Source organism: Calonectris borealis, chromosome 10 (genome assembly GCF_964195595.1).
Source record: "Calonectris borealis chromosome 10, bCalBor7.hap1.2, whole genome shotgun sequence".
Lineage (NCBI taxonomy): Eukaryota > Metazoa > Chordata > Aves > Procellariiformes > Procellariidae > Calonectris > Calonectris borealis.
In genome coordinates this window covers 8,318,727-8,336,628 of record NC_134321.1, presented here as the reverse complement: position 1 = coordinate 8,336,628, position 17,902 = coordinate 8,318,727, and the positions used below count along the sequence as shown (strand labels likewise).

Genomic DNA, 17,902 nt, shown 5'->3' with positions numbered 1-17,902 from the left:
TACTCCAGGTTGGCTCCTGGGCACAAGTTATCTCTCCCCAAGGGCAAAGAAAGGAGCAGAATATCCTTGGGAACTCAGAAATGCCTCTATTATTTGGGTTTTCTTTTTTTCTTTTTTTTTTTTCCTTTTTTTTTTTTTTTTGCGATGGGATGCACAGAGAAAGAAAACAGTCAAGATTGACCCGGTACTTGGCAGGAACTGGAAGAAAGGGAAGGTTTTCCTTCTAATTAGAGGACAAACAGTGCTTCTGCCCACCTCACCAAAAGGCTGAGCAGGAGCTGGGGCGAGCTGAGCTGAGCTGAGCTGAGCTCCATGTCTTGTCTTCATGGGCCCGAGTGCTCCCAGGGGGTCACAGGCGGTGGGAGCGGGTAGAGGGTGTCTGGGCAAGGGGCAGCCAGGGCTCCAGCCTCACAGGCACCCTAATATTTCTCTTAGGAAACTACGCAGGAGACCAGGCTGCTCCAAGAAATTCTCATCTCGCCGCGTTTCTCCCCCCTGCGCTATCTCGGGTGGCTTGTATCTCCTCCCCCTCAGTCCCGGCATGTTTTCTTTTTTCCCTTTTCTTGTTCTTTCTTTTTAATCAGTGCTGTGTCAGCAGCTGCCTTGTCATTTCCCTCTGCTGTTCCTCCAAGTGGAAAGTAATCCTTCACTCGCTGCAGAAGGAAACAGGCTGAGATTATCCCGGATCCTCCTGCATGCAGCGCCTGCCGCAAAGAAAACTCATCCATTTTCCTTGCCGAGCCCTCTCCCAGCCGCGAGGGCGAACCTGCTGCCCTCGCTCACGCCGGGTCCTCGCTCCTGCCAAAGATGGCACCGAGGAAGGACGTGTCCCCATGGTCACATCCAGGCTCGCCTTTCCCCCAGGATGCTCACCTGGACCCGCACACAGCTCATGGGGCCCCGGAGCTCCCTGGGAGGGCAGGGAATAAAACCAAATAAATAAATAAACGAAATAAAATGGCACAAAACCAAAGAGGGTGTCTGCTGGATACGATATGCTTTGGAAGAAAACTGCCTCTAGATATTAGCTAGGATGACTCTGCTGGCATTTACTCTTTAATATCCTGGTCTTCTCCCACAGCCCTGCTCCTTTCTCTCCAGCAGGGAAATTGCACACAGAAACAAACCAAAAAATAACAATTAAGCCACGCAGCACTGCCCTGCCACTGTCGATTTGGGTTGCAATACCTCAGCGAGGCCGGAGGCGAGAGGAGAGCGTGGCCTGGTCCCTGCGTGGGGCTGGAGATGGGGACTCACCTCCGACCACTCCCCGGTGATCCAGACGTACTCGCAGGGCGGCAGCCCGCAGCTCTCGATTTCGGGGGGGCGTTTGCTAGCGTCACAGTAGCCGCTGTTCTGCACCCGCTTGTTCTCATCCACGCAGACCACCTTGCGGTACCGAGATGCCTCCCCGCACGTCTTCATGCACTGTTTGCAAGAAACAACGGCTCATGCAATCCACGAGGGACTTCAGCAAATTAATCCGCATCCGCAAAGCGAGCGAGCCCTCCTCCCAGCAGCCCGAGTGAGCGGACGGCTCTGTGCCCCACGTTGGCATCTCTCGTTGGTATCACCTGGGGGCAAACTTGAGACCCGGACCCCGCTCTGCCAGGCGCTGCGGGAGCATCCAGTGACAAATTGCTCCCATCCTCTGGAGGTACCAAGCCAAATCTCAGGTGTAGGGAGAGAGGAGAAACCGAGGCAGCAGGTATTGGGATGGGGTGGATGTGGGGTCCAGCTGTGATGGGACCAAGACATGCAGGGGTGGGCATGCCGGGTCGGGAGATGGGGCAAGGGGGAAAGAAAGGGGCCAACCCCCATCATTTCAGCCCCTAGTAAATACAGCCGCTTGGAGAACGGCAACCCAGCCATCCCCCTTCCCAAATACACGCCGTCGCACCCTTGGCTGTGGCTGGTGTGGGGGGAGCCCCTTGCCCGGTCACTGCCAGCGGGCGAGCAGCCGAGCTCTGCCCCGGCACGGCGTGGGGGCACATCTCTGCAACCGCTGCAGCGGAGGGGGCCCTACGGATTTACTCTCTTTTAAATGTTGCCCTGCCTGATATTAAGAGCAACCTCTGCTAGCCGAGCACAACTGCTCCCCGGGGGCTTCTGGAGACTTTAAGGACTCGGTTCTTTCTCTGCTCGTCTTGGAAAAACCAGCCCGGCCGTGGTGCTGTGCTCCTGGGAGCGAGTCTGTGCTCAGAGCGCATCTTACAAAACACACAGATAAAACAAAATAAATCAGCGTAAGAGCAGCTGTCTGGATAAAGCTGTATTCTCTTAAAGTTATCGCCTGTGATGGACTTCTAACACTTTCAACTAACTGGATTAACAAGGAGAAAAAAAGCATGAAAATAATAATTTTATATAACGTGCAGGAAATGTCTTCCCCTAAGGAAAAGGATAAAACACTCAATCAGACCATCCCTATCTGTACAGAAACACCGTCTGAAGTCACCTAGGCTCGGAGGACCGTGCCAGTTTAATCTAGTTAGAGTCTCACCCTCCGAACATTGTTTCCAGCCCCCCGACGCAGCTTCTGCTCTCCTGGCTGCCCCACAATTAGCAAGATATTAGTGGGTTCAGCTAATTGTGAAACGCAGGCACTGTCAGGCCCCCGTTTCTGTAATTAGCTGTCAGAACCAAGATTGCAAATTATGTGAGAACTTTGAAAAATCAGGTCAATCCGTGGCAGGAGCAGCAAACCAGGAGAGCCGCGGCGAGCGCAACGTCATGTTGATCGTAAATATTTAGTAACCGTGCAAAATGGAGGGGGACGGGGAAGGAGAGGCAGCCCCACAAAGCAGCATTTATTCCGAAGGAATAACTTATGAGCTCTTAGGCAACAGTCAACATTGCAAAATCCGCAGTCTGCCAAAAGACCCCAAGGGCTTCGTGTGCTTTCAACCTTATTTACTCTCTTGCTTTAAGTCCTTGGAGGGGAAGCTGCTTGTAGGTCTGTGCCGAAGCACAGCGATCCTACAGGGGCTGGAGGAATTTGCTGGAGTGTGATTTCTCCAGAGAGCAAACAAACTGTGCTGTATTTGCCCTTCTCTGATACCTCCCTATTATATAAGTAAAATCCGAAAGGGGGTTATTGCACGTGAATAAGGCATCACGAGCTCCATCGTCACGTAGCTTCCCTGAGCGGCACCTTTCAGCGTGAACCCCGACCTTCCCGCTCCCTCCTAACGAGGGACTCTCCGGCAAGTTGGGAGCGGGGCTCTGGGATGTTCAAAGCTCCCCTTGTCTCTGGTTTGGAGTACACCAGCCCAGCGTACATCAGCGCAGGGTGAATCGTTCCAGTTGACGGCCAAACGAGGCACCTCGCAAGGAGTGGGAAGAAACAAGGCTGATTTCGTCTCCTTAATTAAATATTAAGTAATTAATGTATATTTAAGCCTAAATTGGCAAAGTGCATTGGCTCACGCTTAATTTTAGGAGGGTGAATAATCTCTATGCCATTGACGGGTCTTCTGACATTGGCCATGAAGAGCTATCATATCAAAAGCCCATCCTCATTTAAAATCATTAGTTGCTGATGAGACATTGACACTCTCAAACACACGCCAGCCTGCTCTGGGTTTCTCTGCAAATAATGGTCATATGGCCAAATAAACCTGAGCCAGCTCTGTGCGTTTTGTCATCATCAGTAAATTAAAGTTTGATTATTTGTATTTTTGGGGATAACTGGCAATTAAAATAATCCCACTCAGATATTAAATACGGCTCAAAGACAGTGAGACCATCATAAAACAAATCAAAGAGAAACACTGCAGAGGTTCCAATCAGCCACCCCAAGGTTATAAAACATTATTCACATAGAAAGCAGACAGCTCAGCTAGCATGAAAAGGCTATTTTTCCTTTTAATAAGGTGATAGATTTTGTATGAAATCTCATGTTCATGACCGATCTAAATCTCACATAAAACAGCAGGGCCAGGGGATAACAGCCATTGATAGCAAGAGCTGAAAACCAGGTCAGGCATTTGACAATATTTGTCTCTCTTGCCTCATTTCCCAAATTTTGAACTATTTTCCTGGCAGTTCAAATTAAGGACCATTTCAAGCACTTCTGCAACTGTTTTAGAAGAGTAATAATAATAACTAAAAAAACCCCAAAGGCATTGCTTTGCGAAAGCATTCATTGTTTTCTTTTTTTTCCTAAATCAAAATCTGAAACAGAGATGAAATGAAACCCCACGCCATGAACGCTTCAAACATGCCTTGGGTAGCTCTGCTATCCAAATCGGGCAAGAATGGCATGATTTTCCCCCAAACAGCAAATGCTGAAGATTCAAGAATCACATTGCAGCTTCCAGAGCTGTGCATTGTCCTTCCACAGACGTTCATATTAAAAAAAAAACAAACCCTTCTCTCTCCCAATTTTCCCTTTCTCTTTGTGACCCTGGTCTGGGTTTTAGTTTGACATAAGCAAGGCCTCTTCTATTGACTTTCTTCTCCCTGGTGCGGGCACTGAGAACAGCTAATTAATGGCGATACACCAACAGAGCAATAAACAGTTTCCAATAAGTTCCCTATTCCTTTTCATTGGCAAGACCAACTTTTTTCTAAACAACCACAACAATAAAAAGGAACAATAAAAAAAACCCTCTTGACAGATTCCCTTTAAAGATAAGAAATCAAGAACAAGACAGCACTGGGATGTTATTTTACATTCCACCTTTCCCTTCAATTAGGGTCCATTGCTGTTCTCTGCTCAGAATACTAATGCAATCTGTGCCTCCTCACTATAAATAACATGCGGCCAGAACTTATGGCTGGGGAGAAGGCGCTATTACTTTTTTTCACCGGGTACATCAGAACAAAATAAGAAGTGCTCAGTAGAAGAACTGCTTGGATTCAGCCACCGGGCAAGCTCACATTGGGCATCTCCGGCATGTTTCTACTAATGATTATTTATGGGTGAGGAAACTTCCAGGCCACCCCTCTAGCAAAGCTCCCCTGGGGAAAAAAAAAAAAAATCTCTGTAACATATTAAAAATTTCCCCAGTGCAATGGGGAGCCCTGGAAAACTTAGGAAAACATCAGCATCCACCTCCCACCAAGGGCTTGGCAGGGTGGGAGCAGGCAGGGGTCTCTTGCCGCTGGTTTGAAAAGTTGCAAAAATAAGGGAAAGAGGGCAAAAGGACGGGGTAGGAGCCATGGCTTTTCAGGGCTAATTACACCGTTGGGTAAGGACTGCAACTCCATGCTGTTTGGTGACCTACTTTGCCGCCTGTAAATTTATTAGCTGAAGAAATTTAACGGGCTCTGTAAAAGCAAAAGTTCATTGCAAGGAATTTGCTGGAGCCCCCTCAGCTGTTCCTATGTTTCTTTTCCAGGCTGGGATGCTTCCGTCGGGTACCATTGCGCGCTCAGCTGGGCTTTGCCTCCCGCTGCATCCCATCACACCTCGGCTCCCCGGCGGGTGGGAACGGGGCACGGTCCCCTCCGGCCTCTTGTACTCGTGGCCGCGTTACATAGGATTATAAGCTCATTACAACTTCCCAGCACCGCCGAGAGCGGGGAAGCGAAGCTAAACTTGTCTGTACCGTCCCTGTCAGGCCGAGGCACCGCGGGCGGGGGGATGTAGATAACGGCACACAGGCGGCTGCCTGCAGTCTGGGGAGCTCCGCGCAGCCGCCAGCCAAGGACGAGCTCGTGGGGAAGGAGAGATGAGAGGAAAGCACATGCTGCCTTAACCTTGAATTTTTTCGTGCTGCAGCGGAAAAGTTGCGTAGCCTCTGCATGCGTAAAACGCTTTTTCTCTCATCAGTAAATTCGCTTTTCTTATCCCCCTCCACTTTTTCTTTCCTTTTTTTCTTTTTATTTAATGACACAATAGAGGCAGGCTCTGGAAATGTCTGCGAACACCAAGACTTTGAGCAGAAAGCCGGCGGTGCCTCCCCATCTTTTGTTACCGGAGCAGGAGGCCCTGATTTGCATTTACACCACGGCCTCTTTACACTGCTTGGCAGGGGAAGGGACCTCGACCAATTTTGTCCCCGTCAAAACCCCCCTGGGCCATGCCGGAGCAATATAAACGCAGCCTGACTGCCAGTGAAAGCCGGGCCCCCGTTTGATTAATATTTCTGCTGCTCCCCGGAGCTGTGCACTGCAGGCGTCAGGGTGACCAGGATCAGGCTCTGATCATGCACCTCCAAAGTCAGTGGGATCTTTGCTATTCCAAGGGTGCAGGATCGAGCCCCTGCTGCCCTGCTACTGGGGCCAGCAATGGTTTTGCAGGGAGGCTGATGCACCTGGTGGGAGGGGTCTTCTGCCCCTCTCCATCCCCTGCATCCCCATAGAGTGCCCATGATGGGCAATTCCCTTCTCCCTATGTGACGAGGACATCCTCTCCATAGGAGCGGTGGCCGTGTGACACGGGAGCCAGCTCCCCAGAGCTGGCAGCTCCATTGCCTTTCCCATTTCCAAGGCTGGCAGTCCCTGCACCGCAGGGAAGAGCCTGGGACAGTGGGACAGGGATGGAGGAGAACTGGGGCAGGACTCTTTCACCCAGGGATGGCTAAAAACGGAACAAAACCAGAATGAAAATAATCATTTTGGTGCTTGCTCTGAAGCCTTTCTGCCAAAACCTGTTGTGCACCCAAAGCCTCCCACAGTACCCTGTGGGCAGCTGATGGGAGGGCTCCTCCTGCCCAGAGTCCCTTTGTCCTCCTGCCACCCACCAGACTCGGGCCCACCCACGCCCGCAGTGCAGGTGAGTTGGAGTCGCTCCCTGAACCACGGGCGCAGCAGCTTTATCCCCTTCTCCAGCCTAAGTGTGAACCGATGCCGGTCACTCAGAAAAGCACCATTCTCCCGTGGGAGATCTCATCTCAGCGCTGCTCGTGGCTTGGCAAAAAGCATGGACCCAGAGCTCAGCGAAAGGCGGGAGCTGTCAGAAGGAGCCGGGGTAACGGGGCAGGAAAGTGGGAATTACCGATGTTCCCCAATTCCTTCAAACCCTCACGCACGGGGCTCGCTGCCGGAGCAGCGTGGCAGGGCTGGGTCCGAGGGGAGCTCAGCCTCCGGGAACAGACCCAAACCCGCCCTCCCCAAAACCTGCTCAATATTTGCATAGGTCCCAGCCAAACGCAGGGCAGCACAAAGCAATACATCAACCCTGCAGAGGTATTTCTCAGCTCCCCCTTCCAGCCGGCACGCATGAGCGTTTCCTCTGCTTTTTTTTGGCAAGCCCGGGCTGCAACCCCCAAACCCCTCCGGCAGCGATCTCCGGCATCGGCGGCCCCCCCGTCTCCAGCATCATCCCGCGCCGCACGCTTGAAAGCACAAGTGACGTGACCCCGGGGAAGGGCGGAGGGGGGACCCCGCTTACCGCTTGCCATTCGCCGGCTGCCCAGCGGTGCGTGGGGCACGCGGGGAGGTGGCAGTCCCGCTGCGGAGGGGGCCGGCCGGCCGGGTCACACTCTGCCTCCTCGGCCGCCTTCGGGGTGCCGCTGTGGCAGTGCACGGCGCGCCGCTGGACGCCCCGGCCGCAGGACACCGAGCACTGGAGGAAGGGACAAAAGGTGAGTGGCGGTCCCCGTCGCAGCCGTCACGGTAAGTTGCCGGGGTTCGCCCTCTGCTCTGTGCTCAACGGCAGCGCTAGCAATGCTCCAACACCGGCGTTTAAACTTCCAGGTGAGGCTCTTCATTCCACGAGGGGAAAATTTTGCAAGGGCAGAGCAGACAGCTCCGCTGAAGCCAGCGGGAATTTTTGCCGTTGGCTTCAGTGGGGTCAGGATTTCCCGGAGAGGATTTATGTTGCAAAAACCTCTGGAGATAGCGGCATTGCTAAACTATCGCAAGGCTCTGCATATTACTTCTCAGGCACTCAGCTCAAAAAAGTAATAGTTCAAAATATATCAAATGCCACAAGTGTCACTGGAGTGGACTTTAATGAAACGCAAACTCAAATCATATAGAAGAAAGTCTGGAGCAATAGAGAGGTAAAGGTACGATAGAGCTGCGATTTCTTTCAGCATGCAACGAAACATGCACGTGCACACGAGCTAGGGAATACTGTTAGTTTGGGAAAATAAGTGTCTTTTTTTAAATTAACTGCATTTCACATTTCCTTCATTACACTGTGGGTACATTTCTCCCCACTCCTAGGCATAGCAAGAAAAGCCTGAATTTCTCTGTTTCTCAGACATCGTCAAATTATTATCTACACTACAATGCCTTTAACAGCTTGTTTTTTCTTCCATGCAACATTTCTTGTTGTTGTGACTGCACACTGTAAGACATTTAGCAGTACTTAACTTCTCTCTGATATGGGTTCTTCCTGGCTAGATCTTAAAGTATACGCTATAGATTTGGAATAAAAAGAATTTGCATTTATAGAAGAAAGCGTGTAAAAATCAAAGGTATGCATTTAAAACACAGCTATTACGATTAACCATTTGCTGAATTAATAACTAATGTAAGCAACCTTATTACTACATCAGGAACTAAGAAAACAAGTTTACAGCCTGTTATTGCAATACCATAAAAGCGAGCCTTCTTAAGGCAGGGAATTAAGCAGCGCCTAACGGGAAAGCAATTCTCTCTTCTGCAGAGTATTCCTCCGTAATGCTCCATTTGCTTAACTATCCGAACATCCCATAAAGCCAAGAGGACCAAAGAAAAGCTGACTGTGAATATTCGCCTGGCTTCAGATATTTGTGAGAGGGTGGGAGTTTTTTTGTGTAACTTTTGAAAGTAGGAGTGAGATTTCTGTCACTGGTGATGCAAATGCTTCCCAAATGCTGCACTGCCTCCCTGTCATTAACAGCGCTGTTTGTCCTACACATTCCATAGGGGACAGTTAAACTGAATAATGGCTACAAACTTGAAGAAACATATACACCAGGATGCATACCATGCTCTAAAACGCCTTTAGGTTTGCATCTATCACCCACCTAAAAAGCACATGCCCGGGTATGTTACAGTAAGGGAGAGCACCTCACGCCGTGGCTCTGTCACCGGGGGCTGTGCTGCATGTGACACCCGGGTAGAGCGGGTCTGGGGGGGAGGAGGCTGGTCCCTGGCCGTGCCGGGCAAAGCAGGGCACCGGGCAAAGCTTTAGACTCGTTTCATTGCGCGCTTGGGGTGAATCTTTGCCCCCATGTAAGCCCACGAGGACAAATGCTGCACCCTGACTGAATCGGTGGGAGGACGCACAGCGGGGGAGCGAGCCCCCCCAGGACCCCAGGCCAGGGCTGCCGTGTCCCAGATCGTCCCTTGGAAGAGACTTGAACTCCCCTCCTGCAAGCGAGCAAGCAAGCAAAGAGCTTTTCCTTGGGCTAATTGCAAGAGCGTACGCAGGGCAGGCTTTTCCTCGCTGAACAGGCTTCCCAAGTGCACTTGGTGCGCCAGATGCCATCCAGCCACAGCACGGGAGACAGAAACACCAGCGCGGTCCCGGCCGGAGAAGACGAAGCTGCAGGTGAGCCCAGCCCTGGGGAGGGCTGCGGTGGGGCTGACCCGGCCACCCCAGGGTATTGTTGCTGCCCGAGCACAGAGCCCTGCTGAGGAGGGGGCAACGGCTGCTCCCAGCTTGGGCGAAAGTTGGTGAGTCGGGGCCACGCGAGTTTCCCAGCGGATCGGGCATCTCCTTCTGTGGGGTGCTTCCTCCTGCTGCCTACTGCAGCAGCAGTATTGCTGTGGCTCTGGCTGGATTTATGGCTGGCTTCAAAATAACACCGTTATGCTCTATTACAGAGGCAAGAAAAGGTGAGTTTTAACACCATTTTCATCCTAGCTATTTTAATGCAGAATACTGGTCAGCCAACCTGTGTCTACCTTGGGGAAATACAGCCGGCTGATGCTGCCAGAAGATATGCAGTTTGGCGGCAGCCAACTTGTGCTGTACTTATATATTCCCATATGGGATGCCACAAGACAGGCAGCCTGTTTGTCCTTTCTATGGAGCCTATATGTTTTCCCAGGAGTGCTCCTTTCTCTGCTAAGAAAGTCAATCACCAAACTGCCGAGTGCCAGCATGGGGAAGCTCTACCTGATGCTCTACCTGTGTTTTTAAGACAAGGCTGGATTTCAGCCTGTAGCTGAAATATGAAAATACCAAACAGCAGAATAAATATTGGTATTTTTGCTAAGTGAAAGGTAAATAGCCATAATTGATACCACTTAGGAGATGGAAACACATTAAATCTGACATTTCAGTGCAGACACAAGCACATCTAAAACTTGGAGAAAAAGCCCTTTTTCTTCCCTTCTGATTAGTACAGATACGTTAAAAATGCTTTGCTGCAGGAAAGTGGATTCGTAACAATCTAGAAAAGAATTACCCAGCTTCTGAATACAAAACATCCAGAGAGAAAAAAACTTGGGAGCGGAGCACTTGGCTCAACCGGCTGGGATTAATTTTTAAACCATTCCTGTATTTTTTAATCCTGATTTTTTTAACCATTCCTTTTCCCTAAAGGAAAAGAAAAAAAACCTAAAAGAACATGCAACAGGTCCTGTGCACGTATAGCAACAAGGAGGATGCACTTTTATGGGAAAACCTTGCCTTATTTCTCATGCAGACTTTTGCTGGTTTACCCAGGACAAAAGGCACGCAGCTCACAGCAGCTCAGCTTTGGGATTATCTTTCGGAGGCAATGAGACCTTCAGAAAGCTTTTTTGATAGTATTTAAGTGCAAACTGATCATGGCTCCCTATTTTCAACAGCGGCACCGGTGACGGGGAAGGTGACGCGAAGTTTTCGTGCCCATTTAGATCCTGACCTACTGGGTATTCAGAGTGCCAAACCCCTGCCTCTTTCCTAGTCTTAACGAGAAGTTCAGCACCCAAATCCACCTCGGCTCTGAGGCGTTAAATCTTTTGCAAAGCCGCTCAAGCCCCGCACACCTGTGGCAGGGACGGCCATGGCGGTGCTCCAAACTTCTGACAGCCCCGCTTTTCATCTGTCGCAGGTGAAGAAATGCTGCCAGCACGCGTGAGGATCAGGAGGCAAGGAAGCCATGTCAGAGCATTTCATGTGGCTTTAAAAAGCCCAGTTTGATATTGCAGAATGGGTGTTTCTACCCCTTTATTTTTTCCCCAAGCAAGACGCCGGCTGGCTGAGCACACACAGCATCAGGGACCTGGGCTGAGGAGCTGCCCCGCAAGCTGGAAATGCGCTGCCTATTCTTAGTCTTATCATTAGCATACAAATATTCCTTAATTGCCTAGTCACAAGAGATTACCTCAGGCCATAAATCACCTCATCCTCCTATTAACTTGGGTTTCTTTCTCCGCTTGCATAAAATGAACTCCGTTCATGCGGTGGAATGTTGGGAATTTTAAAACGCTTAGTTTTATCAATTAACATTAGCGTATTTTAATGCAATCGACAGACCATTGCATTATTATGTTTACAATTATTAGCTGTAAAAAATTGTTCTCAGGAGCCGTCACTTTAAATAAGGTGCAAATGGGATATGACAAGACTATCTAATAGCCTCATGTTTCTTTTCAGTCTAGCTTCCTGAATAAAACAGAGGTTCCAGTCCTGCAGGTAATAAAGGTAACAATATTGACTTAATTTTCAGTATGGGAGCAGTACTGTGCACTTCACAGGGCTACGCAGGGCTACCTGGGGGCTCCCAGCCATACCTTGGGTAAAGGACCCAGACCTCAGTAACTGAACCTCCACGGTGAACGCACACTTAGCCTTTACACACATAACGGCAAATACTGCTATCCTATAAATGCAAAGGTAAGCAATAAAAAAAAAATACAAGTCTGAAAACAATCATAGAACATCAATGGGTTTATTGTCTTTTTTAATAGTTGACATTAAACAAGAGTATGCTGTCCTAGTCCTAATGTTTGTATGGGTGCCTGTAACGATGTTAATGGTTTATCTTTCAGGGAACTCACATACAGTGAGAATTGGTGTTTTGTACCTTAATTTGGAAGACAGATCACAAGAGAACATGATGTTTTACAAGTAACAGTTCATTTAGTCTGGGATTTTCAATAATTCTGCTGATTAGCACACTAATGAGGTAGAGGGAAAAGCAAGGTTCAGAGATAAAATGTGATGCAGCAGATTCAAGGTGATGACAAAGACATTATTTTCAGCAAAACAAGGATTCAAGCTATGCTTTCAGCAAACAAGATGCTTAATAACTCCAAGCACTTTCACATTTCCAGCAGCCTCTACTCTATGCATCAGTGTCTGACTTTTTAATGAAGCAAAATTAACTGATGAGCTTGTTAAGAAACAAAAGGTAGTGAAAAGCATTTTTAATCAACAGCTTTCCCAGGAAGCTGATAATAAAATTAATTTCAGATTTCTCAAAACTAAGGAAGAATTTGCTTGGGACGTGACATAGTTAAATAATAAAGATATTAAAAACATGAATAAATAGTAGATTCTCTTTAATATTATGTACAAGGGAATTTGCTTTCAGTTAGATACTAAAAGCAAGTTGCCATGTTTTCAGCTGGTACAAATCAGTGCTGCTCCACTGCTATCCATGAAGCTACACTGTTTTACTCCACCTGAGGATCTGGCCCAAAACTTTTACCCTTGAAAAATTCAAGAGGACAGAAGTGATGGGAAAAACAGCTTCTAACCAACTGGATGGAGGAACAGTATCAAAGGGTGCAAAAGGGTATACAACACATCTCACCTGTCCCCAATCTCCTGCTTTCCACTTCGGACATCTGCCCCCTCTGCATTTCTTTTGCACATTGGGCTTAGCAAGGTGCTTGCAATAATCTTCTTCTACATGCCTCCCTTCCTTTGACAAACAGTACACATTGCGGTGCTTTTGGCCCCTTCCGCAGGAGACAGAACACTGTAAATATAAAGTAACAACAGATCAGCTTTCACGCAGAGCCATCTACACGGTTAGACATGGGCCGTGGCCACCCAGGGCATTTTCTTTTAACTGGACCAAAAAGCACATCCCCAGGTCCCTGGCAGCCTACGGGGATACGGAAGGGCAGAATTTAACCTCTGGAAATGCTCCCATTTGCACTTAATATTGCATGATATTCTTGGTCAAAGCCCCCCAAAATGCCAACACCAAAATAGAGAAAGCAGCTGACATTCAGCAGGGATAACAGGCTGGATTCCTGGCATTGCTCCAGTGGTTTCAAAGGAGCAGAGTCATCTTACAGGGATCAAGGCAGGAGCCCTCAGCATCTACTTAGAAGAACTTGAAAGGAACCGTTTCCATTTACCTTGGCACAAAGGGAGGTCAAATGTTGGTAAGTCAGGAGAGTAAAGTGCGATATACACCTTCACAGAGGGAAATAACTGCACAAAGGACAAGGCAGAAGAGAAAAATGCAGTCTTTCCGTGTCCTTGCTGTTAAAGCTCATGTTTGTTTTACCAATATAGACTGATTTACTTTTTTTTTTTTTTTTTTTTTTACTAAACAGACTGAAACCAGGACATACTCATCCTTAAGATTTATGCTTTTTGAAAACAACTCGGAAGGTGGCAAGAAGGCAGAGCCCAAAGAATCAAAGCAAAAAGCAAATCAGCAGGTATGTTAGCTGTAAACTTTGTAGTAAAGCAACTAATTTCAACCTCCCTCTGCAGGTTCACTGAACTTTTTCAAATGTGACCACTTCTGGCATGCAAACCCCAAGCAACTTCACTTTGATTTCAGATTAGTCTCCTCCAAAATATTTAGGAATCAAAGGGGTCTGGAATCACGACAAGAATTTAATATGACAGTTTCGTGTAGAACAAGCCTCTTACTCAGCATGATGCACCCAGAGACTCGGCTTCAATTCTTCATTACATGTTATGCAAGTCACTACATGCGATGTCACAAGCGTCCTGGTTTAATCCTTGAGCACAAACACACTGTTTCAACCATCTCTCAATATAAAATGTTCTGCTTTTTTTTTTCCAGAGATGAGGCTTCTTCCTTTGTTTTGGAGCCACTCCATCAGTGTATTTCCTAAGAAATAAATTACAGCCCAAGCTCTTCCCAGCCTATGAATACATTTGGAACCTAAAAAACTACAATGTATATATGTAGCACCTCTGGAAGATCCATTAGAATAGAAATTTGCATATGCATTGACAGCTCTGATTATTTTAAATTACAGCACTACTTCCAACTCAATCAGCCGCTATTGTGTTAAGAGGTACACAAAGAACCAGCGAGAGAGCAGTAACTTGCTCCGAAATGGAAAAGTTCAGACCAACGTGGAGAGAAATGGATGTAACTCATAAGATCAGACATTGCTGCTTAAAAGCTTGCATAAGCGGTGTTCTGAAAAAGGTTGTTTTCCTGCTGCAAGACTATTACAGACCGATAAAAGGTAGCTGACGTCCCTTGCCATCAATAGGGTTTAAGGGCCGTTAATGATGCTCCTCTGCAGAGGCGGGAAGCCAGGCCAAAAGATAGGCCAAAAACCCCGAAGAGCAACATTCAACCTTGCACTGAGAAACAGAGGAAATGCTGTCCCTTGTCCTAAAATAAGACTTTCACGAGTTACCCATATTCATAAACTTCACGTTTTTTCTTTAGTATCAACAGCAAGAAGATTGAGTTAATGTTATTCTATTTTTAGAAGCCTTCAAATTTCATCAGAAGTTCATTTTTTCATTCTTTCTACGTCTCTCCCCGGGCAATGAATGTCAGCAGCAAGAAGGAAATGTCAAATCCAATCAAACCCAGTTATAAACTTCTAATACTTTCATCCATTTACTTCTTTGGACTAAACGCCAGCACTGACACTTTAGCAAAAATTCAAGTGCTCCTCAGGAAGCGCCTCCATGCAGGTTGATGCCACTTTACTGCGACAGCCAAAGCTAGAGAGTAAATTCAGACACTTGATCAGGACCCTCTCTTGCCCCACATCCCGAGCCGGTACAGCCAAGCGCATCTTTCTCTAATTTAAAAAAATACATTGGATCCGCTACTTATTCTAAAGGAAGAATAACCACATTGTGCAACAACGCGAGGATGTTTCTGGGGACCTGAAGTTGGTTGATAAATATTTGATCTCACAAATAACATGGTGCTAGTCATTTCCAAAATTGTTATCCCCCTTCTACAAATTGCTTAACTTTGGCGTCGAGCCTGATTCTGACATTTATCTCACCATCAAACAACAAGACTGCATGCATACCTTGGTGCACTCAGAGGCTGAGGAATAATTTGCCTAATTTTGTTACTACTTAAATGTAATTCCCAAGACACTGGAATTAATGATTTCTATGTCTGCCTTTAATATAAATCAAAGTTAGGCAGCTGTGCGTTTTTAGATCTAAGCCACTCATTTGCTTTCATGCACATGTGAGTTACGATCTCATTTGGACTGACAGAAAAGAGAGTTTGAATAATCTAATGTAACCAAGTATCAGAGACTGAAAAGTCCTTTGCAAAGAGTCTACTTCATAACTGCCTTCTAATTCATCTCAGGTATTTCCAACTTCTATTTGGCACGTAGGTTTTAAGCATATGTGAGCCACATGCAGAAAATAATTTAATAGTGGGTTTCATCTCAACGCCGCGTGACTTAGGGAAGCAATACACCTAGCTACTGCCATCAGCCCCAGCGTTTATTTCGGACCTGGAGAAACTTTGCATTTCATTAGCAGAACTCTTCATCGCCGCAAACGCTGCCGCCCGCTTACGGTATCTATCAATACCAGTGCCATCATAAGGTAAGCTTTGACCTTGCCTTCTTTAAAACATTTGAAAAGCACAGAGAAAACCACTCCTTTCATATTCTTCTTTCTTTTTCTTGATTTCTTTCCTATGCCCCACCTCCCATAGAAAATACCTCAAAGTACTGGGGATGGACGGGTGGAATAACAGCCTCATCCAAGGCTCTTTGAAGTCAACAGAAAGACTTCTACGGGTTTTAATCACTTCTGGATCCAGGCCTGAAGATGTAGCCAAGGTATTGTATTGACTTTTTCCACTCACCAGCTTCCTAAAGGCAAGAATCACATGCACTGGGGCGTGCCCGTGGTCAACCCGCCTCTGCCTCCCCTCAAGTGCTTGAAAACGTGTCTCTGAAACGCTGTTTCCAGCCTGTGGTAGAGGCACCCCTGGGTGAACCTGGGAGGATAGCCAGGCATGGAGGATGCTGCGAAAACAACACATTGTGTTGTTTCTTAAAAAACCCAAGATGATTGTGGCACATAAAATAGTAGAGAAGTACTATTTAAAAAATCAGCTATAGCCATTACACTGAAGACCCTAGTAAACCTTCCTCTTGTTATTATCTTTATTATCTCCTAAACGACCGCAGTCACACCTGGTGCTTTACAGGGAGAATAAGAACAAAAGGACTTTCCTAAAAGCATTAGGATCAAAGCATTTGAGCACAGATTTAAGGGTGTTATGTTTATTGCATGATTAGTTTTGTTAACATGCCAAGAACTGGGGATTGGCATGCTGCTGATTTTTTCAAATAAATATACTGCCTCGTTTAAATAAATGCAAGAAAAAAGTTTAAATAAATATGACAAAAATATTTCCATATCAACTGTTTCCAGAAAGGTCAGAACACGATGCTAAATCTCTCCTGCAATGCATCGCTCTGCTCCAGCGCAGCAGCAAGCCTGTGTTTTTGTTTCCACAGAAATTTGTTTTCTGTTTCAGAGTTCAGGAATAACAAAGATTATTCTATTTTACCAAGTACGTGCAAATCGCTTTAAACTAACCCTTGCTGCCTTTCCTGTTCTGATATTTTGGAAGATGAGGGTACATCTTGTTCATTAAGACCTCTCTAACATAGGAAGGCTGCTACCTCATTCACCGGGCTGGTAGCAGGAAAAAAAAACCCAAAAGCTCTTAAAAATTTGTATAAAATTCCTGGCTGGTTGGGCCCGGGTTCTGACCCTCCTGCAGGAGACCGCGACCTGCTCTTCTGCACGGAGAGCTTGTGCTGCGGCTGTGCCGCTGCCAGGCTGAGGGCTGGGAGCCAGGTCGGTCTGGCACCGAAAGGACCCAACAACCCTGGGCACAAACGAGCAAATCTTGGTGAAAAGAAAGAGGCAGCAGAGCTATGGAGCGGCTCTGCTTCTCCTTAATCTTCTGCACGGAATGGGCAAGCTCAACATGGGGCAAAAAAGCAAACCACCAGCAAGAACCTGGGGACATTCTCCCCCAAAAGTGAAAAGTTTCAGAAAATGCTGTCGGACCACTTTTCCAGGCCCCCATGCATCAGCCGGCGATTTGGGAGGTATCTGAGATAATGAATGCAAGCTGCGGTGATCACCAAATGAATTCCCAAAGATAGGTATGCTCTGATAGCTCACCAAGGGCAGGGCTGGGGGCTGGGAAGAATTAGCCTAAAAACAGCTTTATCAGATTCTGCCAGGAGCAACTTTTTTGGAGGAAATTAAAATCAATCCTTGTAGGTTTCGATTTCCACACATTAAGGATTATATGGAAAGTAAGCGCTTGTAAGTAAGCCCTCGTTCATCCTTTCCAACAATCTGAGCTGAAACATGTGCCAGATGAAATAAAACAGAAAAACAACAGAGCCCTACAACGCTTTACACCCCCTTTCCGTGAGGGGCTGTGCTCCTGGATGTCAGCAAACTTCTCCAACTACGAGCAGAGCCCAACCATGCACCCTCACAGTTACATTTCAGCATCCTATTAGTCGACATCAGCTCTTACTATAACTCGCGCCGTTGCTATCAGATGCTGAAATCACAGCCGTATGACATCTGTACCTCTGAAGTCTCTCGAGCATGAAGGACCTCAGAAGACACACCACCAAGGAAAGCCTGGATCATTTCTCGCCAGCTGAACCTTTACTAGAAGTCTTAAAATGCCTGAGCCTTTGTGTGTTATCCAGCAACAGAGGCTCTGTGCCATCCAAACCAACTTAATTAGCTTCACAACAGCAAGGTATTTTAGCAGGTAATTGGATTCGGTGAGACAAGCAATGGGCTTAAAACAAGGGT

General features: G+C 47.3%; 1 protein-coding gene across 1 annotated transcript in view; it reads right to left on the bottom strand.

The window, feature by feature from the left end:
• Positions 1-17,902, bottom strand: part of ADAMTS9 (ADAM metallopeptidase with thrombospondin type 1 motif 9) — an 83,503-nt gene that overhangs the window by 9,829 nt on the left and 55,772 nt on the right. Inside the window, exons 29-31 of the mRNA XM_075158694.1 lie at positions 12,636-12,803; positions 7,343-7,516; positions 1,258-1,428 (exon numbers count right to left, since the gene is read on the bottom strand). Coding sequence (XP_075014795.1) covers positions 1,258-1,428; positions 7,343-7,516; positions 12,636-12,803 — 513 coding nt within the window. The remainder of the gene's footprint in view (positions 1-1,257; positions 1,429-7,342; positions 7,517-12,635; positions 12,804-17,902) is intronic.